The sequence below is a fragment of the Vidua chalybeata genome, chromosome 5 (genome assembly GCF_026979565.1).
Source record: "Vidua chalybeata isolate OUT-0048 chromosome 5, bVidCha1 merged haplotype, whole genome shotgun sequence".
Classification (NCBI taxonomy): Eukaryota; Metazoa; Chordata; class Aves; order Passeriformes; family Viduidae; genus Vidua; species Vidua chalybeata.
This window is the reverse complement of record NC_071534.1, coordinates 48818968-48843157: the sequence shown is the minus strand read 5'-3', so window position 1 is coordinate 48843157 and position 24190 is coordinate 48818968. Positions and strand designations below refer to the sequence as shown.

The 24190-nt window shown below is 39.5% G+C and overlaps 2 protein-coding genes across 2 annotated transcripts in view; one reads left to right on the top strand and one right to left on the bottom strand.

Annotated features, from left to right (window-relative positions):
- Positions 1–11639: 11639 nt before the first annotated feature.
- LOC128788488 (collagen alpha-1(III) chain-like) lies at positions 11640–13133 on the bottom strand. Its single transcript, XM_053943554.1, has 2 exons — positions 12991–13133; positions 11640–12930 (listed from the first exon to the last, which is right to left on the bottom strand). The coding sequence occupies exons 1-2, from the start codon at positions 13131–13133 to the stop codon at positions 11640–11642; spliced, it is 1434 nt and encodes a 477-aa protein (XP_053799529.1).
- Positions 13134–20301: 7168 nt separating this feature from the next.
- CTTNBP2 (cortactin binding protein 2) overlaps positions 20302–24190 on the top strand; it is a 69405-nt gene continuing 65516 nt past the window's right edge. The window contains 2 exon segments of the mRNA XM_053943553.1: positions 20302–20373; positions 23646–23753. Of these exon segments, the coding sequence (XP_053799528.1) occupies positions 20302–20373; positions 23646–23753 (180 nt within the window).

The window sequence follows — 24190 nt, the reverse complement described above, 5'->3', positions numbered from 1 at the left end:
TTAGTAGGCACTATAATGATTTTTTTGTTCTCTTGGATCTTGGATTATGAGAGTATAAAATGAAGGAGGCCTCTGTTTCCAAACAAGGAGGGAATTCAAGAAGAATTTGTCACTGAATGGGACAGCTAACAAATGAAAACAAAATTTTCCTCAGAAATTATTTACTGTTCTTCCAGTACAAATAATATAAAATGCACTGATGTAGCTTAGCTATGACTGAGTATGAAAACACAGATGTTGTTCAGACAGTATATTTAATTATGTGTGACTTCCTCTGCTTTTAAATCATGTTTTCAATAAAAGTATTGGAATTCTAGATTATCTTGAGTTAAGCTTTTGCAATGGAAATTAAAGCAAGTATCAATGGAAGACAACTAAAAAAATGTAAAGTTTTGTAATGATGGTGGGTGAATATGAATGTGAGTTAATTCCTTAATGGTCTCCTAACTGTGCTCTATTTTTCAGTCACATGAATTGGGGGGTGGGGGAGTGAGAAAGCTAATGAGTTTGCAGGGACAGAAATTGAGGTACAGCTACTGAATGCCATGATTCTATCACTTCAGTTAATATAAACCTGAGATAGATTTGAAATCTCATTGAAGGTTATTTGATTTTGAACTTGAGACCATCTCTACCCCTGCCACCAATGCTCCTGGCTGTTCCATTGAGGTACATCCACTAGAAACACACTTAAGGACTTTACAAGGCCTCGTCTCAAAGCAACATTTCTGAAGAGAACAAAAATATTTATTTATGGATTTTCAGAGCAGGTTAGCATTTGCATTTGTGTTCCTCTCAGCTCTTGGAACAAATTATATCTTTCCTGTTGTAATATTGGTGCTAAACTGTACACAAATGTTTCTTTTTGTTAAATAACAGTTTATCCTTCAGTAAAGCTGTAAGAAGAAGTGAACCTGAGGGGACAAGTGGTTTAAGCTCTTATCTCCCAGAACCATGGAACACTGAATTGAAATGTTTGATAGTTTTTTCGTTGGGTTGCTTTTGTTTTGCTTTCTAATAGCTCACTGAAAAATACTGTTCTGGGCTTAAGCAAATTGCAGGTCAGGGTCAGCAGGCACGCAGCTGGCATGCATTGGCAGTTCATTCTCTTGGTTGTTTATTTTGTACAACACCCAAGAGTCTGGTCTCCACTAAATACAAAATCATATTACATTAATTCTGACAAACTTCAAGGATACAAAAGAAGGTGATATCTCTCTACACTTAGAACAGTATGTGTTCAGGTTCTCAGAACTCCATATGAACAAAACGGGACTGAGGCCTTAAATCTTAAAAAGCCCTGCTCCTGCTGTCTCTTTCACAAAATAACCAAGTTCATAACTGTAAATTCCTAACCCAAGGTGATTTTGCTGCTGGATTTGGACACCTTCAAAGCCAGCTTCTATCTTGCTGGGCAATAAGGCAACAGGTTTCTTTACAGATCTGGGTCTGAGAGAAAACATTGCTGAAGACAACTGAATTAAGCATAACACTATCACAGACAGACACTGAAGTAGAAATGAGATGATGATTTTAGTTAGAGTATGTAATTAAATACAATAGCTGACTAATGAAAAGTACCGATCAAAGAATCATGAAACAAATACAAGCTATTTCTAACAAAAAATGAAGGAAGTACACAAGATATACAGCACGAAATAACTTCAGGCCCATTTCACTGTATCAAATGACTAGAAATGGTGTAAAGTAATTCAAAGTAATACCCCAAAATGTAAGAAAAATAGAGAAAATCAATGTACATAAGTACCATGTTCATTTATCTAATGTTTCAAATCAGAAGAGTGAGAGAAAAGACAAACACATTGATCCAATACACACCAGGAAAGCGGAGGAGGTTGTCATGAAGATTCATAAGATTGCAACTTGTGGTGAAAAATCAGTATTACAAATAAGACAGGACGTGAGTCACACTTATTTGTAGGTTGCTGTGTGAATTCTGTCATATAAACAAATTGCATTGGTTGAGCTCTAGCACAGACGCATATCCTGAGCCCACCTGAAATTTGTGGTTGCTATCATGCAATACATCTTGGCTCCTCACAACTCAGCAGTGACAGCAAATCCACCTGCTCTGGAAGTGCTATCAAAGGAAAATAACTGCTGAAAAATATATTCCTAAATCAGTTTGAACAATAGGATGTTAGTAACATATGCATTCACATTCATTATAAAATTACAGTATGTTGATTTTCTTTTTTAGGAACACTAATTTAATTTCTTCCTTTCTCTGCCTTCAGTATGCCTTTGTGGAACAATCTTTTTATTTTAAAAATAACTGATTTCCCTAGCATAGCACTTCATTAAAAAGTACACATACTATTTGTAAGATGCAATGCTTGAAAAACAGGGTTCAGAAAATGTTAGTCTAGCTTTCAAAGAAGAATATTTATCACTGTGAATGGCCAAAGGATAGGAATTTGTCTCAGTTGTGTATCTATCAACATTGTGAATGAAATTACTGCTCCTCATACCTTTCCAGTTGGAAGCAGTGAAAAGAAAAACAGTTAGTGGCCTCAACAAGTGAGCAGTAATGTTTTGGAGCTGAAAACAGTTATGGAGTTAGCTGTGAAATTTTCATGCCTTCTGCCCTCATTTGATTGAAATTGAATGTCTGGACTTCTTCACCAGAAGAAGACAGGTTCAGTCATTTTCCAATTTAATAATTTCTGTAGCCTACCTCATAAGTTTGCTGGCTACCATGCTCTATGGGTATTTGAAGCAGCACATTACCAGTCTGACTAGTGTTCCAATTTCTGAAGTATCCCGTGGCAAATTTTCCAACATCAATATTTATGGCAGTTTTCTGCCACATATTCATCTAAAAGGACACAGCTCAGGAAATAGAATCGGAGTTTTTATCCTCCAACGTGTGCTGCATCTACAGGCCACATAATCCAAATTGTTTCTGTTCCCCTTTGCTACATTCATGCTCCTTCTGAACAAATATCTGTGTATCCAAGAAGTGGGAGAGGGCATCCTTGTCTGTACAAAGACTTCCAGTCACACAACCTCTTATTAATGTCTCTTTGAGCCTCTCAACCCATGGTCACATTTTCTTTCTCCAAGTGGAAAATAACTAGCACTCTTTTTACTTGCACTAATTGATAAAAGTTCAATCATTTCTTTCTCTAATTTTCTCATTACTCAGTTCATGTCCTGAGACAGTAATTTATTTTCTTGGACATTGGTTACAGTTTGTCACTTCACAGGAATTTCCAATATGCTGCTGCTTATGTTATCACCTTCAGTAATGACTTTCCTTAGTGTGACTTCCATTTTCCTTTGCAGTAACTGGAGTAACTTCTAGGCTACCCTGTTTAATTTCATGGGGTATAACCACTCTCAGTATTCATCTCCTTAAAAGTGGAATGTACCACAAATGCATCCCATTATGTAATGACTAGCTAGATAGGTAATAATAGAGAAGGAAGAGCAGCTCTCCTTTTCTATAAATACAAGTCAGTGTCGTCAATGATATGCAGAAACTTATCTCATAGTAGACACTACTGAACTAAAATTTGCCTCTTTCACAAGATTTAATTTCTTGGGTTGTTTCTATTTCTCTGTTGCCACATGCAGCTGCTATTAAATATTTTATTTTACTGCTTTCATGTTCTAAGGTGTTTTTTTTGCTCAACTATTGACCTGACCTGAACTACTCAAAATAAAGTGCTGGTAACGATCAGTTAAGAGCTAAGCACTTTAATCAGAGAAACAAATTAAGTAATATTATATTCTAGTTTAGAACCATTAAACAGCTTACTGTAACCATATTGCTGTTCCAATCCTTTTGCTGCAATTACAAAACAGCATCACAACAAAAAGCAAACATTAGGCTTGGCATAGTCAGTCACCTTTGAAAAATGTATCAAATTCTGAATTTTCTACAGGTTAATAATGCTTGTCCATCAGAATGAAAAATTACTTATTCTATGATGTGTCTAATTGCATATTTTCAGGATCTTCCGTGGAAAAGGCCCATGACAATAATTAATACCTAATGCTATATACACCACAGCTTCAGGCATTGCCTAGCAACCAGCATCCTGTAGGCTTCCTAAGGGGCCTCAAATAAAGGCAGGGGAGCACTCCTTCCACACTGCCATGAGCAAGAAGCAGCTGTGTTCTGGGCTGCTGCTCTGTTCTGGTTGTTTCTAGAGTGATCTCTGCAAAACAAAACTACCTTAAAAGGTCACATTTCTGAAAAGCCTTTTCAAAGGATAAACAGAAGCTAAATGCACACACTTATTTTTTTTATACTCTGGGATACTTTTTACCTTCAGAAATACTACAAATATCTTCTTGTTATCTGCCAATAACAATTTTTTTTCAAAATAAGTGTTTCTGTGGGTTCATTTCTACTTTTAATTGGAATAGTTTTCCATTTCTGACAGGATGTTGTGCTGATGTTTTCACAATCAAATGGTTTTTGGACAAACTATCCATTAAATTAAAAAGAGTACTTGTGTTGTGTTTTTACACAAATACTGTTGTATCTATCTCAAGAGTGTCTACAGTACAGAGTAGCACAAACTTCACTGAAATTAAGTCTTCCTCAGCTGTAAAAGCATTCTTTTTTGACAGGGCAATTTTTTAAAGTACCAGTTCATTTCCAGTTCAGTCTCTTTATCTTGGCAAAGGGACATCTAAATCTCATTTCATTAAATTTATATATTTACTCAGATATTCACTTCAATAAGAGAAGGAGGCTGGAAACCAGTATTCCAAGATTCCCCTTCTCAGTTACAGTTTCCAAACTCTTCTGTGGTCCTTACCAAGTCAATGATCTTCCCTTTATCTTTGCTTTTGCTTTAAAATAACAGCCCAAATATAATCAGACTCAGAAAGATATTGTGGTTATTTGATAGCCCTTAAAGAAAAAGTGACCAGCATAAGGACATATTTATTTTTTTCATAATTTTTGCAGAATTTATATAGTTTAATCCTAACACATTCAGCATTATTTGAACAGTAAAAATGAATGCAATAAATTGCATTCAGAATGCATTCAGAATGCAATTCTGATGTTAAAGTTAAATTCTGATGTCATTTTATTTACAGGACTGTGTAATATGTGTTCTAGAATCTGGAAGATGTTAGACTAACTGGCAATCCAGTCCTAGGTTTCTATGACTCATATTTTGTAGCTATTTTAAAATAACAAAGATCAAATATTATGTAAATATTCCTCACTCCAAATCCACTAACTTTCTCTTTTTTTTTTTTTCTGCCTTTGTCCTGAAGCAAGATTATTCAGCCTCCCAAGATATTTTGTAAAGTCATATTCATACAGATGTGTGGTTGCAGTAATCTTCTGTAGAGCTTTGGCTTAGAATTCATGCTCAGTCTTGAAATCTCAGAGGAAATTGTCAAGGCACAAAGGGCAAGAGAGTCTCCATCATCTACTGATGAAACTTGGGAGCTGATGAAACTGAGGAGCCTTAAATCTCTTTTTATTTTTGCAACAAAGCTAGTTCATACTCATTCTTTAAATTTCTTTCCCACTTAATTCCCAGTAAGGTAGGCAAATGACACACTGGGGATCAATCCCACACAATCTGAGTGACATCTCAATATTGAGGGACATGCTGAGCAAAATTCTAATGAAAGATAATCTTATGGATATCCAGAATTTAAACATTACAGCAAAGGCAGAGTCCCTAATCCCCGACTTAAAGATTTCAGTGCAGTTGCACATTGAAAGATGCTTGTGCTTGACAGGAAAGACTAGTCAGGGTTATCTCTCTCCTGCTCGTTGCTTTCCCTCTGTCTGCCTCATTTACATGTAAATAACTGAATTTTGCACACATTCAGGGTGCCACATGAATTTTAATGTTGCCTTTTTTACTTATGATTTTACAATCAGTCTGTCTTACTGATTTTTTCCCCAATTAAAACATTCATCAGGTCTTCTGTTACCCATAAGCTTGAACCACAGACTTACACGAGTTGCCTACCTTTAGTTCAGGTCACTATGAGTCTTGGCAATATGATCACATTAGTTCAGTTCATGGAACACACACACACACACACACACACACACACACACACACACACACACACTTACAGAGATCTCTTGTCTTTTCATAAGATTTCTTTTCAACTTTGAGAGTATAAATAAAGTTACATTGCAAAGGCTGAGTTACATCAGTGAGTACGTGCATTACTTTCCTACAGGCAAGCAAATTTTTTCCTTTATTCTAGCAAATGCTTGTTTTCCAGGTGGGAATTAACTCCTCAGTACAATAATTTCTGTTCTGTGTCATCAACACAGGAGCCAGTTCTCCTGTGCTGTGGTTCTACAGTTCAGTGATGGAGCTAACAACCTATTGAAGCAGTTTTGTGTCATTAGCAAGGGAATTTTTTCCCTAGTAGAGTGCTTCATTAGCAAGGGAATTTTTCCCTAGTGGAACATTTCAATGCAAAAAATATTTCACTACCAAGCCCCTATATAGATGTTCTATCTAAGTGCTAAGGTAGTAACCACCTTCCTGAGACTCATCCTTCTTGGCAATGAGTTGATTAACCTCCCTTGCAGTTTTATTTCTACAATTACAGAGTAAAGGTCCTCTTGAAGCTGTTTCATGTGCTGCAATCCTGAACACAGTGCTGCGCTCGCAGTGAGATCTCAGAACAACAGTAGGGTTTGGCAGGGAGGACAGCCTCTACTATGTGCACTATCATTCCAATTCCAGGTGAGTTTTTTCAAGGACACAGTGGTCCATTTTGCAGTGGCACAGCTTCATCTTCACAGGGGGGCATTTAGTGATCCAATTTTGTTCATAAGATGTCACCAGCATAAGGCAATTTCAAAATTAACATTTTGTACAATGAAAATCAGCAAAAGCTAAAACAATTCGTTTAGCAATCAATGGATAACTTAAAAAAATAAGAGGAAAAAAAGAAGAAAATTAAAAAAAAAGAGAGATTCTGTAATAAAGTGATTTAATAGTCACTGAAAAATATTAATTTCATGGTGTGGTGATTCGTGGGCAAAGAGTTAAATTCCAAATTGAGGTAGTGCACTTCCCAGCACTGCAGATCACTGCACAAATCCTGCCAGTAAAGGAACAGACCCTTCCACGTCTGGCAGTTGCAGCATGAATTCTCCTGCCTCCTGCCACTAGCCAATATGATCACAGCAGCAAGCATTTCTCCCATGTCCAGAAAAAAAATAGTGGGGTCTTTGCTTAGAAGTGCTGATGCCTGTAGAAGTATATTAGTCATCATGCTTGCTTAGGGAAACTGGTTCTGAGAATTCTTGATTCCTGCACCTTTATTGCTCCAGTTAGAAAACTTTTCTGCATTTCCTTCACATTCCTTACTGGTACCCACCAGTAAGAGAAGATGAATGAAAGAGAGAAATAAGATATAGATTTTACCTTTTCTGAATATTTTAATACATTTCCAGTTTGATAATTTTAACTGCTCTATATCTTTCTGGTATTTAGAAAACTGTACACACTCCTTTTTTGTCTTGACAGCAAATAAGTAATCGGTTTCTTTCTTCCTCACAGGAAAGCTTATGTATTTCAAGATCAGTGTGTGATCTTTTTGCATAACACAAACTTCAAGACTTCTCTAAAATAAATGTTTCAAATTCATAAGCTGTACCCATTTTTAGTTTCCAGATTCCATTATGGGCTCAGATTTCCAGAACTTAGTCACAACAAACACGAAAATTTTAGATTCCAGTTGGAGTGACCGTCTCCTCTTCTTGTGTTAAAAGGATGACTCATTTAGAATCCTCCTGTTCAAGGTTAACTTTTTCAATTGTCACCCATAATTTTTAGACATTTACTGAATGTTACAGTAATGGCAAAATGATGTTATTCAAAGCAAAGTCTCAGTGATAGCAGCTGTCTCTTCCTTTGTAAAAGATACTTAAGGATATTGCCATTTTGTTCTTTAGTATGATGTGAGGTTTGCAATAAATACTAAATAGTTCATTTTCTGTTTTAAACATTAAAACACAGCACATAAACATTCAAATAACCTTTCCTGAGATGTCAGTAATGCTGACACACAGAACATTCTGTTTTGATAGTTTTTCCCTTTTTATTGTGCACTTGTCCCTTTCTAAGCAGATTATAGACAGTTTTCAACACTCCAGTCATGTGAATCATATCACTAGCTTATAGAAATTTTCAACACTGTTGAATTTATGCTCAAAAAATCAATCAGTCCATCACTTTCTTCATTAATTGTGCTCCTTCTGCATAGTCAATGAAAGCATCTCTACTTTGAATGCCTACTGGAGATTCTATTTTCTTCTCAATGCTTTGACTTTGCCTCCTTTTCACCTTTCTTTTTAATGTTATTTTAAGATCCCCAGAAGCAGCCAACATGCCCTCTAGAATATTGTCTCTTTTGCTATTGAATTTCACCTGGACAGTGGTGTGCTATCTTTCAGAGAAAGCAACCCCTTCTTCACAAAACCTAAGTCAATGGCTCAGAGTTATCCATGTCCTCTGTATTGCACGTAGATCTCCAAAACCAATGTTTCCTGAAGAGGGAATCAGTGCAGTATATGAATAATATTGTTTGGCTTGGCTTGATGAGTCCTAGATGAGGGTGATGGAAGAAATTCACTGGGATGACCTTTGGAAAGATTTTGATGATACAGTGATTAATTACTTTTTCTCAGAAATCTAATATTCTGCAAAAATTTGTCTTAGGACTTCAACATCTCCTCCTCGCTTTAAATTCAGACATGGGTTTTTTGTTTGTTTGTTTATAAAGGCAAATAAAATACTATTTAACACTTGTTTGTTTGTTTGTTTGTTTTCCCATGCAAATGGTTAGTTGCAAGGCAGGAAAGCCACAATACATTGTACAATTGAGACACACAATTTGCTTCTCTGTCATAAAACCAAGGGAGGCATTTTCTGTCACTACAGTTGTGTACTAATGGAGGGAATAAGCACCATTCAGTTCAGCAGCTGCATCCTGTAAGGTGTGGACACATTCCACTGCTTTATGCCAGCTCTCTAATCCTAGGAAAGAAATACATTTAAGGCCTGCTCCTAGGCTTGGGCTTTTCTTTATGTTACTCAGGCCAAATAAAACTGCAACAGCAAAAAAATAGTTAATTGCATTCAGTTTGCCAGATACATGCTAATAGTAAAACAGTGAGCACCTTCCTCTGACAGAAGGAATTCCTTTGCCTTACTGTAGTGAGAAAATTGTCTGTAAAAGCAGAGGTAATTTCTTCTCCTAGAAGGGCTCTGACTTACACATGCATTAAAGAGATGTTTTTCCCTGTATAATGAAGGCGTAGAAATGACCATGCACTATGACAGCAGTCATGAAGTCATGCTGTCCCTCACTTTGAAGTCATTCATAATGTGTGTAGATGCTGTATTACTGTGCATTTAGAGCTGGTTCTGGGAGAGGATGTCAGTAGCATAAGACAAATAACCAGAGAATAACTAAGATCTTGTCCAGTGATGTAGAAACAATCAAGGAAAAAAAACATCTCCTACTTTGAAGATGATCCCCAGTGTGAAGGTGTTCTTCATGCAGCAAAACCTCAAAGACATTTGGACCATACCACCATCACTGATAGCACAGTGGTTGCTGTGCAGCAGAAGAATCTACTCCCAGTAGTGACTGGCAATATCTAATTTGGATTTTAGTGCTCTCATGCCAACCATAAGCCTTGTTGCTGCTGTTAGGGGAAAGAGCGAAGAAAACACAAACATGCAGTATAGTCTCATACCATTACAAACATCAGTAATATTTTCAAAATGTTGTGATGATTCATTTCATGACATAAAGAAGAAGCCTAGATCACTCCTCCTTCAAAAGCATATCTGTCATCTTTTTGACCATAACAGCAGGTCAAACTATTTCCAGCACTTGGATGATGTGCTGGATATTAGTTGTCTGGAGATAGGCTTTTAACTGAAGTATTGCTGGTCCATCTATTCTATTAATTTTTTGCTGGCTGAGATTGAGCACTCCCATCTCTCTCAGAAATCATTCTAAATTTATCTTCAGATGAGGAAAGAGATATCAGTTCTCAAGGCTGAAATGGCAAGCTATGACTAATATAATATTCATTGTTATTTTGATAAGTGCACACTTGGTAATTGATAAAATATCAGCTAAACCAGTTTATGATCTCAGCAGAGCAAGAGATAAATGGTGCAGTCTTTGCTACATCATTGTTCTGACATATATGGCATTAAAAATGGTATTTACACAGTATGTTGTGTTCATGCTTTGCACCAACTCAGAGACACATAACTAACTGTGAGGGACAGCAGATGATTCTAACACAATACTGGAAATACTGGCAATGACAATGGTAGACAGGAATCAGTAAAAGAAAGATATCCTCAAGCAATTCTAAAAACTTTAGTATTTTAATCCATTTTACAGAGGAGCATGACAGATTTCATAGGAAAAAAATTACTTTTGTTGCATTTCTTGATGGCAAAGCACCAAATAATCTTCCAAATTTATATAAATAATAATTATGAGTAATGTATGTTACTTTGCTGTCAATAAAGAAGGCAAGCAACAATTTGTCCTAAACAAGTTAAATGGTATTAGAGTGCTGAGAACCGAGAAAAACAAGTTTTTTAGGCTATATGTCATCAATGTAGCTTAGCTTCAGTGATAGAAGGGATGTGAGCACACACTACAGTTATAAAAATGTAAAACTTGAGCAGGAGAGCTCATTTTTAAGGAGAAAGAAAAAACAAGCCCTAAACCAGAAAACATCTGTTTAACTGGATTTTATGTACCCTGTAGTGGATTGGATACACTGCCTTCTCCTTGCTCTATTCAGTGTGCATTTACCTTACAAGTGGAGTTTATTCTACTAATCACAGTTCACCTCTGGTAATGTAAAGGAGAAAAATTTCATGTATGGGTTTACTTCCATCCTTAGTTACAGCATGCATAGAAGAACATGCTGTCTTTGATCAAGGCATCAGCCCATTTCTGGTCCTGGTGTCAAGGGATTTAGTTCAGCAGACTTGAGGCAGCCCTGTGAAAGCAGGAGCCTGGCAAGGTCAAAGGAGCCTGCTGGTGGTGGAAGTTCTGTGTGGCTGCAGAGTAAACAGTGTTGCAAATTCAGCTTATAATAGATAAATTGGTTCCACAGGGCAGTTCACGTAGATTTGGTTTTGGTGTAGGTCCCCATTGCCGGGAAAACCGTGAGGAACATCCCCTGGAGAGGGGCAGTGCAGGGTGCTCCTGGGCGGGGAGCACTGATCCTTCGTGGTAGCGGGTTCAGCTCAGCTGCCAAAACCTTCCTCTGGAAGGAATCCTGAACAGGATTTGGCTTCCATACCCACCTGGAATGGCAAAGGGCAGCCGCAGGTCAGGATGGGCTTCAGCACCGCATCTGAGAGGTGCCAAAACACTGGGCCTGGCTGAGTGTCCACCCTCACACAAGGTCTGAAAACATGCCTTGAAAATAAGCCAGTCAAGCAATGGCCGGCGGCAGAATGTTCCCCCAAACCTCTCCACAGGGCAAGGGGGAGGGAGAGGTGACTCCTCCAGTCAGCACCCCCAGCAAGGAAGAGGCACAGTTGCCCTTCCCTCAAAGACTTCAGCTGGTTTAAAGGTCTCACGGATCAGGTAAGCCAACCCACTGCAACTCCCTATTTTTTCGTCCCATCCACAACCTTTCCCTTCCTTCTCCTGCTGCTAAACCACGGGGGTGGGTGGGGAGGAGAGCGATGCGTGCGTGGGGCCCGGGTAGCGCGGTAGCGGAGACACTCCCCTCCGCCACCATTGCGCGCCGGCCGCCCGCGGCGAGGTCCCGCTCCCCCTGCGCCTGTCTCCGGGCCGCCGTATGGAGGACAGGGAGCGGGTGGGTGGGGAAGCCCGAGCGCCCGGCGGCGGGAGTCGCTCGCCTCTGCCGGCGCAGGGGGCGGCTCGGCTCGGCTCGGCAGCCCCGCCTGCGCGGCGCCGCAGGGGTTAAGCGCCCCCGCTCCCGGCGGGATCGCTGCCGGCGGGGAGCGGGTTAAGCGCCTGGCGGCGGCGGCTCCGCCACTGGGCTCCGCACCGCGCTCCACGCCGGAGCCGATACAGCGGGAAGATGGCGACGGAGGGAGCGAGCGGCGAGCCCGGCTCTGGCGGGCGGGAGGACTCGGCGGCCACGGCAGCGGTAATCGGCCTGGTGGGAGACGGGGGGTGCGATCCAGCCGCCGCGAGGAGGGTTTCCCCATGGGGCTGGGACGAAGCGGTGCCTGGAGACCTGCCTCCACCGCTCCGTCCCTCCGCCCTCCTTCTCCCCCGGGGCGGGACGGGGTTCGCCGTGGAACCCGCTGCCGCCGAGCCCCGTCCCGCCCCGGGCAAGAACAGAGAGAGGCGCGGGGTCTCCTTCCCTGCGGCTCTCCCTCTTCCCTCAGCGGGGGCGGTGGGTTCTCGCCCCCATTGTTCCTTCCCGCTGCTCCGGCGCGGGGAACGGCGTGCGGCGCCCGTGAGGGGCATGGAGGGGGCTCCGCTCCCGTCTCGCCTCTCCCGCACCCACCCCCCTTTCCCGCTGCTTCGCACAGCGAGGGGGCTGCGCCCCGGCTCTCCGCGAGGGCTGAGGTGCTGACAGCGGCTGGGGCGGGGGGACCTGTCAGACCGGGGCGGGGGAAAATGTTGCTCTTTAGCCCTTTGCCGGGCCCGTAACGCTCTTGGCTTTCGCCTGCCTCTCGTGAGGCGTTTTCGGCGCAGAGGCACCGTCCTTTTCCCCCCGCCCCATGTCCCCGTCCCGAGCGCCGGGTGTGTGGAGACGGCTCGCTTCCCAGGACCCGCGCCCCAGGGGCAGGGTCTGGCTCCCCGCTTAAAATATCCTCAAAAGCCGAGGAGAACGCCCTCCCTGCCGGCGTGTCCTCGCTGCGGGTGGGTGAGGCGGCTGGGAGGGAGACCGGAGGGATGCGGTGCGGTGCCAGCCGATGGCTAAAGCGGTGTCATGGGGAGGCTGCGTTCCCCTGGGCCAGCGCTGGGCTCCGCGCCTGCCTCCGTCTCCTGCTCCGCGCGACCCCAGGCAAGGCTGCAAGGCTCGTCTTCTCGGGCGGTCTGCCTCTCTGCTGGGCCGCGGCTCCTCGCCCGTGCTCTGGCAGACCTCTATCAGCCCGGCGGCTCTCCCTCTCCCGGCGCATCCCAGACCTGACGTGGTCCAGCCTGTCTGGGGACTTCCCGGGCGAACCAGCCCTAGGTACTCGCCTGGCTGACAGCCGCAGGTCCAGAGTCAGGCTGGAGCTGCTCGGTCTCGTAGCCACATGCGAAGTTCAGGGCAGTAAAACCGCGGTGGTGCCCATTGTGATTGGGATCGTTCCTGAAGGCGATGACTCCCGAAGGGAGGGGCAGTAGTTTCTCTGAAATTTAGGTTATTGCTAGCATTTTATTTGTTATTATCTTGTTTACTTCCAAACAGGCACTAATTCTTATCTGAAACCTTGTTCCAACTGTGTATGTAATTGTCCTTGTCTGTCTTAAAATCTGCAGTGTTGTGGAAATTCAGTTTTCCTTTAAAAAAGCAACCTTACGCAGTGCATATTTATAACATCACTGTCTATTAAAACAATGATATAACCATGGCATAAATGAATATTAAGGTAAGAATTACTAAAAGCAAGCTTAACTATTTTAAAGCCCAGCTTTTCACCAAAATTTCAAGAATTTATACTAAATTCTTTAGTATATTCATATTAATTCTGCCTTAATTTTCAGTTTTAAAATGTCAAACAAGTAGCCTGTAATCAACTAGCACTTCAATATTGCACTGTTAGGCAATGGAGCCACTCATGCAATTTGGTGTTCTCATTGTGAAAGGTAGAAGGGCTAGCTCTCCACTGCACACTCATTCTAAAATATGCTTTTAAAAGTGAAGATATGCTAGGATGTAAACTGTGTGTTTTTCCCTAACAAAAATATTAGCTATACTTGAGCAATAACAAAATATTTTTAAATTATTGCTTTCCTTTTTAATTTGCCTTCAGTCATTAATTTTCCTTTTATGTTTTTTTCCTTACCAGTATAAGCATTTTATTGTTAGTTAATTTTATCTCTTGTACAGGAAAATAAAAAGAAAACCTCTGTGCAATGAAAATTTTAAAAAATACGTTTATAATATTTAAATAATTATTTTGAAGGGTTAGTATGAATCACTTTTATTTTCTGTCTTTAAAATGGAGAATAGAGAATTATGAACTGGATCATCTTGCTTACTTTTTGGATGACCATAATCATTCAGATGACTATTTTATAAGTCACACTAAACTTCAACTTATAACAAAATATTGTTTTCAGTACAGTTTTAGGTTAGGGTTTTTTGGGGATTTAGTTTTGTTCTGGTTTATAATTTTTTTTTTTTTTTTTTTTTAGTTGTCAGAATTCTGATTGCACAAATGGTGCAGTAAAAAGGTGTGAGCTTTTCTGGGTTTTTTCTGAAGAAACAGTATTGTATTGGTAACGTGTTAATGTGTAAGTTTTATGCTGTAAGCAGAAGGTGTGTGGCACAGGACAATACAATAGGGTTTCTTGATACTAAATACTGTTCTTGTGTATTGATACACTATCAATAACATCACTGGAAAGTAAAGAGGTTTTAGAAGCACTGTAGAAAAGGAGGGGAAGTGCTTTACGTTCACCAGGGAATTTGACTGAAAAAGCCTAGGCTGTTCTATAGTGTGTTACATTTAGGAACAAAGTTGTTAATCTTGTTATTCTGAGTTTCCTAGGATAAAGCACAGCATTTGGTGAGCCCATCATTTCTTTCCCACAAAATATTGGTATTTTTATGGTGGTAAGGATGACAGGCAAAAATGGCAGGGGAGTGGTTCTGGTCCTTTTTCATACCTGCTCAGCATGATTGCACTGAAGTCACTGAAATATTGTGTTGATGCAACTTGGACTAGAATTGAGAGAAAACATATGTGTGTGTTTTAAAACATCATTGAATGACTTCCATCTGCCTAGTGTCTACCAATAATGATTATATAATAGCAAGAAATAATGCAATTTGACAGTCTTTTTGTTGAAATATTGAACATCAGCCTGCTGTGCAGAAAGGGTTGGCTTGTCACACACTTTAGCTTCAGTGTATATTTAACAAAGCCTATGAAAAGCCTGTTATATCAAACATGAATTCTGTTGAAATTATTCAGTAAAATTTCTGGATTTTATTTTGCATGACCAGTGATCAAAAGCATAAATGTTATTTTCCCCTCAAAGACAGTACCTTCTGCTGTCTGTAAAGCTGTATGTATAGTGGATATTGATAGAGTGGAATCTTGACTCCACTAGAGTAAGATGTTGCTACAAAATTGCACTGAGAATGTGTGCATAACCCAGAGGATTCACTCTGGGTTGCTGTGGGTCATGTAACAGTACAAAAAAGTTACACTACATTGAAAAGTATCAATACTAAAAAAAAAAAAAAAAAAAAAATCCCTGAGAAATTCCATGGTACTTTGTGGTGACATTGTGGGGTATTTTATGCCTAGCTTGGTGTATTCACTATTTATTGATCTGTAAGAATATTCGTGGTAGAACTGCCATTCTGATCAATATAGTGAAATGCTAAATGGCTTGATCATATCAATTATATAGGCTGATTTAGATCATTTGGAAAGATTCTTATCTGAAAACTACTGCAAGTAGTAGAAAATGAGACCATAGCCTTGAAAATCAAATTTCTCTTACAGGAAATTACATCCTAAAAAATGGTCACTTACAAAAGGACCATTTAGCAAGCCTGTTTTCATCTGAATAGAAGTTTACAGTGTTGCATTATCATTCAGATAAGTTATTTTCTTCCATTCAGATGTGTGATGCCATTGTGTTTCAGCATGTAGGTGATGTGTAGAGACAGCGCAGTTCTGTCTGTTCTAGTTCTCCTGTTTCTCTGTGGTGAGAGATTGGTCTTGATCCATCTTGCAGTGACACTTCAAACCTCCTTTCTTCCTCTCCTCCCCCTTCTCCAAACTACAGCACTGCCATATCTATGCCTTCTACTCCACAACCTGCAGCACATCTTCTCTTCCTGTGTTGTGAAGATCTTTGGGGATGAGAAAAGAAAGCCACTGAATGCAGTCCACTTTGTATATGTTCCTTTCTCCTCCAAATGTGGACTGTCACACTGTCTGTTATTAGAGGCGAAGTGCAGAGGTGAAAATTCTGAGCCAGATATGTGAAAGTGGCATGGGAGGTGTAAAGCTGATGGATGCAGTAAGTTCTGTTGTTTTCCCAACTGCTTTGACTTCATTTGTGTAAGCATTGTTTTGGCCTCGGAAGGGATATACCAAGATAGGAATAGAGATGGAAATTGGGATGGGAAGGAAAGATCTCAGGAAGACAGCAGTTTGCAGTCTGGTTGTGCACCTACTCCTACCCATGAAAAGAAACAATTGATTTTAAACACCTGAATAATCCTTGAACATATAAACCAGAAGCTGTCAAGTAGGCTTAGAGAAGATGTACTGGTATGTACAAATTATATACGAGTTGAAGCTTTCTTGGGCATTGTGTTTTGGTTCTCTTATAGCACAAAGTAAGGTGTAAAATCCTGGAAAACAGAGATAGCTTTGACAGTGTGTACCCATATCTATATTTAATCATATACTAATTGCCTTACAAGTGACTTACTTGAAAGCAACTTGCTGAATAGAAATTGCCCATTAAATCTAAGAATTGAAACATGATTATAGAAGATTTGTGGGCCTCAATTTTTATAGAAGCCTAACTTGCACTGAACTAAAAAATGGTGAAGTATCTTTGTGGCTTTTAATAGATTGCAGAAATATTTTAACAGCTGCGACAATATCTGGGTATGTATAAAGGTCAATGTCTTAGTAATTTTGTAGGGGTTGGGGGCTGGTTGGTTGGAGGTTTTTTGTTGTTGTTTCCAAAACAAATTTCCCACCTCTGAGGTATATTTGTAGTTAATGTTGAAACTGTTAAAAGTTTTGCTGTTGGCTGAAGCCAAGAAAGCCCACAATAGCTAACCAAAACCTCCCCTACACTATTTAAAGAAAACCTTCTGAGAAACTCAGAAGGCTGGGGAGGTGTGCTTGAGGAGGGCAGAATAAGTGGGTAACTTTTTGTGGTGAACAATCCAATAAAAGTCATTGAGCTAAGGGATGTTATAATTAAATGCATATACAGAACCCTCATGATCCCTTAGGTATGACTATGAAATTTTATGAGTTTTATTAGAATGTTAACATCAGATGATATTCTCTTCAGCAAAAAAAAAAATCCATATTAGTTGCAGAGCAAATTCAATGACATTGCTTTTCCTTGAAAGATATTTCTCTGCTTTTATACCTGTTTCTGTTACTAAGAAAATTTCCTAAATGCTGTATCTTCTGAAGTTCATCTTGGATGTGGTGTGAAATGGACATGTATTTTTACATCAGATAATTTCTGGTGAAGCAGGGGATCACAGATTCTTACCTTAGTTTCAGACTAAAGAACAAGCCTTCCACAGGCAAAGCAATAAACTCTGGTTTTCCTTGAAGTATGTGGATATTATAACTACTTCTTTTAGCAGTCTCTCTGTTGGCAGTTTTCCGTATTAGAAAAGGGCTATGATTCATTTTACCACATACCCACTTCCTTTTATAGTTAGTGGGGTGAAGTAAGTGGCTAGAAGGAATAACCTGTTTTAGGAACAGGTTTGTGAACTTCACTGGTTTTGAGTGAAGCGATTTAGGCAGCTGGCTCTTGAAGGTATGAGAAGACATACAAGACACTTAAATTTAGGTGTCTATGTGTATGCACCGTATTTAATATCTTATTACATCTTATTAATATCGTATTACAGTCAGTGGAGCCATGAGCAAATAGTTCTGCTGGTGGTTAGCTGAATAGCTTTTTTGTTTGTTTGACTGGGCTGATTCTACTCCATTGAAAATAAAGGGACATCAGGTACCTGGCTTGCATAGCTGGTACCATTAGATACCTCACTTACATACAAGACATACACCTTTAGGTTTTCACCTTTAGTGGCCCATATGTGATACTCTGGGGCATCACAACTGGACTTCTCCTACTAGTCCAGTTGGCATGGATGATTCTCTTAAGTTCTGTATCAAATCTGCCTGTCCCAGAAAAGCTGTCTCTGATTCCTGGGACATTTCAAATCATAATGAGTAGTTCTCTGTAGGAAACTAAAGAGAATTAGTGAAAATAGATATTTATACTTGATCAGATGAGTTGTACCTGGGAAACATACTTGGTGTTGTAAAACATACAAACCATGGTTGTGTTTCTCTGGTGCAGTTGTTTCATGGGTCTGGCAGATGTGGGGCCATCAATATACTGGAAGTTTATTTTATGTAGCCTAATAAGTAATAGCAAACCGTTTTAATTTTTAGAACCTTATCTGGGAAGTCTGCTATGTGAATCTTCAAGAGGATTCTGCTGTGTATTGATGAGAACTCAAGCTAAAAAAATCTAATAAATGTAGATATGTACCTTTCCCTTCCCTTCTGAAAATACTTCTTTTTTTACTTTTGACAGCTTTTCCCTATGTGTCTTGTGCAAAATTTTTATACTTCTCCCTGCCCCATTCCCGCCCTTCCAGCCCTCAGTTATGCTCCACATAACTGAGTCCTGGATTATTACCCAGATCCATCTTTTAAAAATCTTTCTGAGCAAGGAGCTTGTTTCCTATGGTCATTTATGATTAATTCACAGCTAATTTGTTTTTTACCTGTGTTATGTTTAGAAAAACTAAAAAGTTGTGGCTTTTATACTTTACCTATCTCTTCCAGCTTCTGCTGAAGGCAGCAGAGTTTTTAACAGTTGCTGTGATAACACAATGAACAGCATTTTTAGTTCCTGAGGTTGCCAGTACAATCCACTGGGCTATGTCAGCAAAACCAAACTATTGGCACTACCAATCTCTCACAATTTTTTTTCCTCTTGTTTTTTTCTCTTGTTCAGAATTGATGGATTTTTCTTCCTTTTAGCTTGGCAGAGCTTTTTTCATCTTTAGCAATGCTGGTATCATTTTGCCTGTATGGTTTTTGTGATGCACATGCAGGTAGTTGGATGAGTTTTAGCTAATTAGCAGTTTGCTCTATTGTTGGTGCACTTGCTGCCAGGCAACATACACCCCTAAAAAAACTGATCTGGAAGAATAACGTGGAGTTTTGGAGACAGAGAGAACTGAAGTAGTGTTTTTCAGGTACTTTATTCTTACAGATCAAATAAACCAAACATTTTGAAAGAGGTAGAGGAAAAAGTTCTCTTGTGTTTTGGTTGTATATATGAAATATCTTCTAGGGCAACATATTCCCATATCTCTGTTATAAAACCAATACAATGGCTGGCTTGGTTACATAGTTGTTAAGTTGATTGTTAAATTTTAACAACATGGCACTCTGCCACAGGTATTCTAGCCATACCCCATACCACATAAGCCATGAGCTACTAATGGAGTCTTTATTTTCTGGAGATCTAAGACTTAGTGCTTCACTGGGAAATGTTAAAAAGATTACTTTTCTAGATCTAACCAGCAGTTTTTTCTGTGGCTTGGCCAAGTTGTGCTCCATCTGAATAAGAACTTGGGGCAAGCTTGCTGTGACTGATGTCTTGATCCCCAGAAGATGGCACAGAATGTTTAAGAGGGAGGATAGTTTTATTTCATCATATGCTTTATCTATTCAAGTCTTTAGAACATTTTTACAGCTCTGCTTGAGAATATTTCAGATGTTTAAACTATGTATTTTGGTGCAGTTGGGGTATATTGCAGCTCCATGAGTACTGATTCAGAGATTTGTATGGGGAGAAGACATAGTAGCATCTTCAGTGACTGCCATGCACCCTCTTTTCCTGTGTGAATGGATTTGATGTTGCTTATCCATAGTGAACCATTTGAAGATGACATTAAAATACTGGAAAAAAGTAGTCATTCCAATTTCAGAATCTGTCAAATAAAGTTGTGGGGGAAAAAGCCTCAGTGAGCATAAAATTATACATAAACAAGACCAGAAAAATGATGGTAATCTCTTTCATCCTAAAAAGCACTTTTTCTTTCTGTGTGTCTCTTCGGGTTGACTGTGGACAGTTTCATACTTTAAAATGAGAAGGCATCAAACAGAAGTAATTGACAATAAAGGTGGTGATTCTGCACAAAATGCATAATTGTGAAATTCTGTGGATGCTAAAATTACATAAAGATTCAAAAAGCAAGGGGGCAGGTTCACAACAGATATGTCAGCTGAGAGCTGCTATATACAAAATGACAATTTCTGGCTCAGAAGGTGAATAAGATGAAAATTGCTGGAGGTTGAGAGAGTATTTCTGGGAAGTATCATTATGGGCTTGTTTTGTTCTAGTCCTGATTTCAAAGCATCACTTTTTGGCTGCTTTTGGAGACAAGATGCTTGGGTAAGTGTGTTTTTAGCCTCATGCTAGAGTTGTTTAGATATGAAGTGGTTTTGCTAGTTCTTATTTCATGTTTTTAAAATTAAAAATATAAAAAATAATTTGAATGTCTTGTTGGAATGTCTTTCTGTTAAAGTTTCTTTGCGTTTATGTATATCTAACCAAAAATCACCAGAGAGCACACTTAACTGCTAGTTTTTGCTGTCTTTTGTTATGTTCCAGTTCAAGGTTTACACTTGAACAAAAATTATGTAATTGCTTAATCAGATGCTTAGTTTAAAATCTCATCACTGCATCCCATATGTTGAAGGATGTCTCTGGTTTGTTAAGAATGTTTTCATTTATGTCTTAGGAAAGATTGCAGATATTAGATGTTTCACCTGTGATGGACAGTCTTTTGACAAAGATCTGCCTTTATACATGTACTGTACTTTTGTGGATGCCCCTCTACTACTTGCTTTCTATTTTTGGAAAAAAAAAAATCCCTGCATTAGTTTTCCATCTGAAAAATGGAGACTTTATTCTCTATTATAAAAGAAGTTGTATGAAGAAACCAATTCCTGTCCTTGAAGTATTAGGTTTTGTGAAGTGATTCACAGAAGAAGGATGATGGATAAGTGGTCCATGTATCTGACTGAATTAAATCTAGTAATTAGAAGTGCCAGGTGTGAAAACTGCTGCAGCCAGTAAGGTAAAATCTACTCTACTGACACTGGAATACATGAGGAGCTGTATAAGTTTAGTGACTTTTCATTTTATATGTGTCCTTAGATCAGTGAGCATTATATAGAGTTGTGAGGAGCACTGTGAGAGGCTGCTGCAGCATATATTGGAAAAAAGCCTTCAGATAAACTGGTTGTTTCTCTTCATTGGCATGCAGAGTAAGAGCTGTTTCTTTTGGATTGCAGGAATAGTTGACCCAGACAGCAAAAATAGGAGATAACTGTTGTTCAGGCTGAAGTTCTGGTTAGAATGGATGGCCCATCTTCAAAACAGTTATGTTTAATAGAAATAGGGTGACTGGAACATTTCTTATGAGGACAAACTGAGGGAATTTTTCAGCCTTCAGAAGAGATGACTGAAAGGGGACCTCATCCATGTTTATCAGTATCTGAAGGGAAGGTGCCAAGGGGATGGAGCCCAGGCTGTGCTGAATGGTGCTGAGCAGTCATAGGAAGGCAATGGGCAGAACCTGATGCACAGGAAGTTCCGCCTGAATATGAGGAAGAGCTGCTTTACTGTGCTGGTGACTGAGCACTGGAACAGGTTGCCCAGAGAGGCTGTTGAGTCTCCCTCACTGGAGATATTCAGGATCTGTCTGGACATAATCCTGTGCCATGTGCTCTGGGGTGGCCCTGCTTGTGCAGGGAGGTTGATCTGTGTTACTCACCTAAATGAGGAATCTCAGTCTAACATATATTGCATGTAAATAGCTAAAGCTCTGACACAGAGTTTCCACTAGCCATTTCTGCACCTCTGCGTGTTTTAACTGCAAAGTAAAAGTGTAACACAGTAATACTAACACAGACCCAGCTTTTGGGTATTTTAGATCTATGGCCTTTTAGCCTGAGGGAAGAACAAGTGTTCTGCCATCCTCTAGCCTTGAAAAAGTAGAAATCGTACTTGCCTTAATTTTTATTGGATTTTTCTGTACTGAAGTTAAGTTCCTGAGTAGTTGAATGTTAAGATTGTATGTGCTTTAGGGAAAATACAGTTTATCCAGATACAGTGGTCGCCTAATTTGGCAACAGATTACTTCATACTGAAGATAGGTGAGTGTTTGCTTTGCGGGGCTTTCTGGTAAACACATCTACATCATAGCTAGGAGTCTAGTGTTTACCTTACAGGGAATAATAGCATATTGAAAATCAATCTGGGCAGCTGAATCTAGCACATGGAATAAAAATGGTTTTCTCTCCCTGAAAGTAATCCTCTTCTAAATTAAGTGCCTACTTGTGTTAGTGTTGTGGATGGTGAAAAACAGATTTGTATTAATTTCATCTACCTTTGTGATTTTTTGAATATTATAACATTTCCCTCACCACACCTGCAAAATCAAGACTTCCAGCCTTGTAGTGTTTACTCATATAGTACTTACTCCTTTTCTCTTCATTCTTTTAGTTAGCCAATTCTACACTTTTTAGATAAAGACTTTATGCGGTACTTGAGATGCGGGTTTACCAGGGGTTTATATACCAGTAAAATGTAAAATGAGGTTGTCCACCTGTAAGTGAAGAATTATGTACCAGCTTCCACATGAAATAGCTGTCTTTGCCACTTCTCTATCCTTTTTCCAGGTTATTGATGAAGAACTTGAATAAGGCTGGTCCCAGAGGTGCCCCCTGCTTACCTGTTTCCATCTTGGAGAGATTGTTACCCATGGTGTTTGTTTCCTATCCATGAAGTGTCTTTTATTCCTATACATTTGGATAGGAGTTTCTGTATAATATTGGATACAGTATCTTGTCCAAAACTTCTGGAAAATTCAAATACATTAGTGTCCAGTGGATCCACTTTACCATATGCCTGTTACAGAACTGTAGAAGTTTGTGAGGTGAATTTGGTTTTGCAGATTCTGTGCTGATATTCCCGGTATACACCGAGTATGTGCTCAATGATTTTGTTCATCAGTATAAACTCATTCTCCTGTCTTGCTCAGGGTAGCAGGCAGACCTGCACCATTCTTAATAACTGTGGAGTGGAAAGATACTGTTGCTAAGAACGTTAGTGCCTCTTAAATCTGATCTGTTGTTCCCTCCAGCCAAACAAATGAGACTGCAAATAAGCATGCACATAAGACTTCATGTATTTTCACAAATTGTTCTTCAGAAGTTCCCATTCAGCCCAGTGTGTGGTGGTAACTTGGTAGCTGTTTGCACAGGTGCATTAAGTGTGCTGTGGTTAAGATCCTTTCCCCCTCTCTTGCCTTTCTCCCTGTAGTGCTGTTTCACATCTGTTCTATTGTTTCAGCCTCTGTGAAGCTGCACAAGGGAGCAAAGTCACAAAGTTAGCCACTTTACCATTTCACCTTTATCATTCACAAGACTTTGCAGGCCTGATCCTTTGCAACAATTTGAAACAATATAATATGGGAGGGCTTTAATTTCTTCACTTACAAGAAAATAATCAGACTATTTGCTATTAATTTTGACTTTATATAGTACAAATAAAGACACCAACTTTTGATAACTATAGATGAATATTGACACATCTGTGTTTCAGAATTGCAGTAAATATTGTAGTCAGTGTGCTCATCAGTGTTTTGTTTCTTACAGACAAGAGAGTTTGATGTGGATAACCTGAGCAAGCCAGAACTGCGAATGCTTTTGAGTGTAATGGAAGGAGAACTAGAAGCACGAGACCTTGTGATTGAAGCCTTGCGGGTAAGTTACTCGGTTGTTGTGATTTGGTTTTAGGCTTTTTTGGAAATTCTCTTTTCCCACTTCCTTTATACTGTACAAAGAATATTGTTAGTGGAAGAGTAAATTGTGATTTTTAAAGTTTTGGTTGACTAAATCTCAGTAATCACAAAATATGTTCTTGTTTAGTTGTAGCCATTTGGATATTCTGTCATTTTTGTCTAAAACACCAACAAAATTTCAAAGAAATAAGTGAAAAACGTGTGATATTGCTTCCCCCTTAAATTCTTCTATATTCTAAAGTCTGTTATTTGTGAAAGATAGGAATAACATCAAAGAAAAATTCAGTCCATTTGTAATTTGTTCTCATGGGCTATATTTGGTCATACACTCTATTCAGTACTTTCATTTTCAGTGAGATGGAAGTAGGGACAAAAATCAGGGGATCATATCCACTTAGG

Coding starts and splice junctions, on each gene's coding strand:
- LOC128788488 (XM_053943554.1), bottom strand. CDS start 13,133: ATGCGCCGGGAGAGGGAGAGCCGCCGGGCTGATAGAGGTCTGCCAGAG. Junction 12,931..12,990: donor GCGCGGAGCAGGAGACGGAG/GCAGGCGCGGAG, acceptor ACACCGCTTTAG/CCATCGGCTGGCACCGCACC.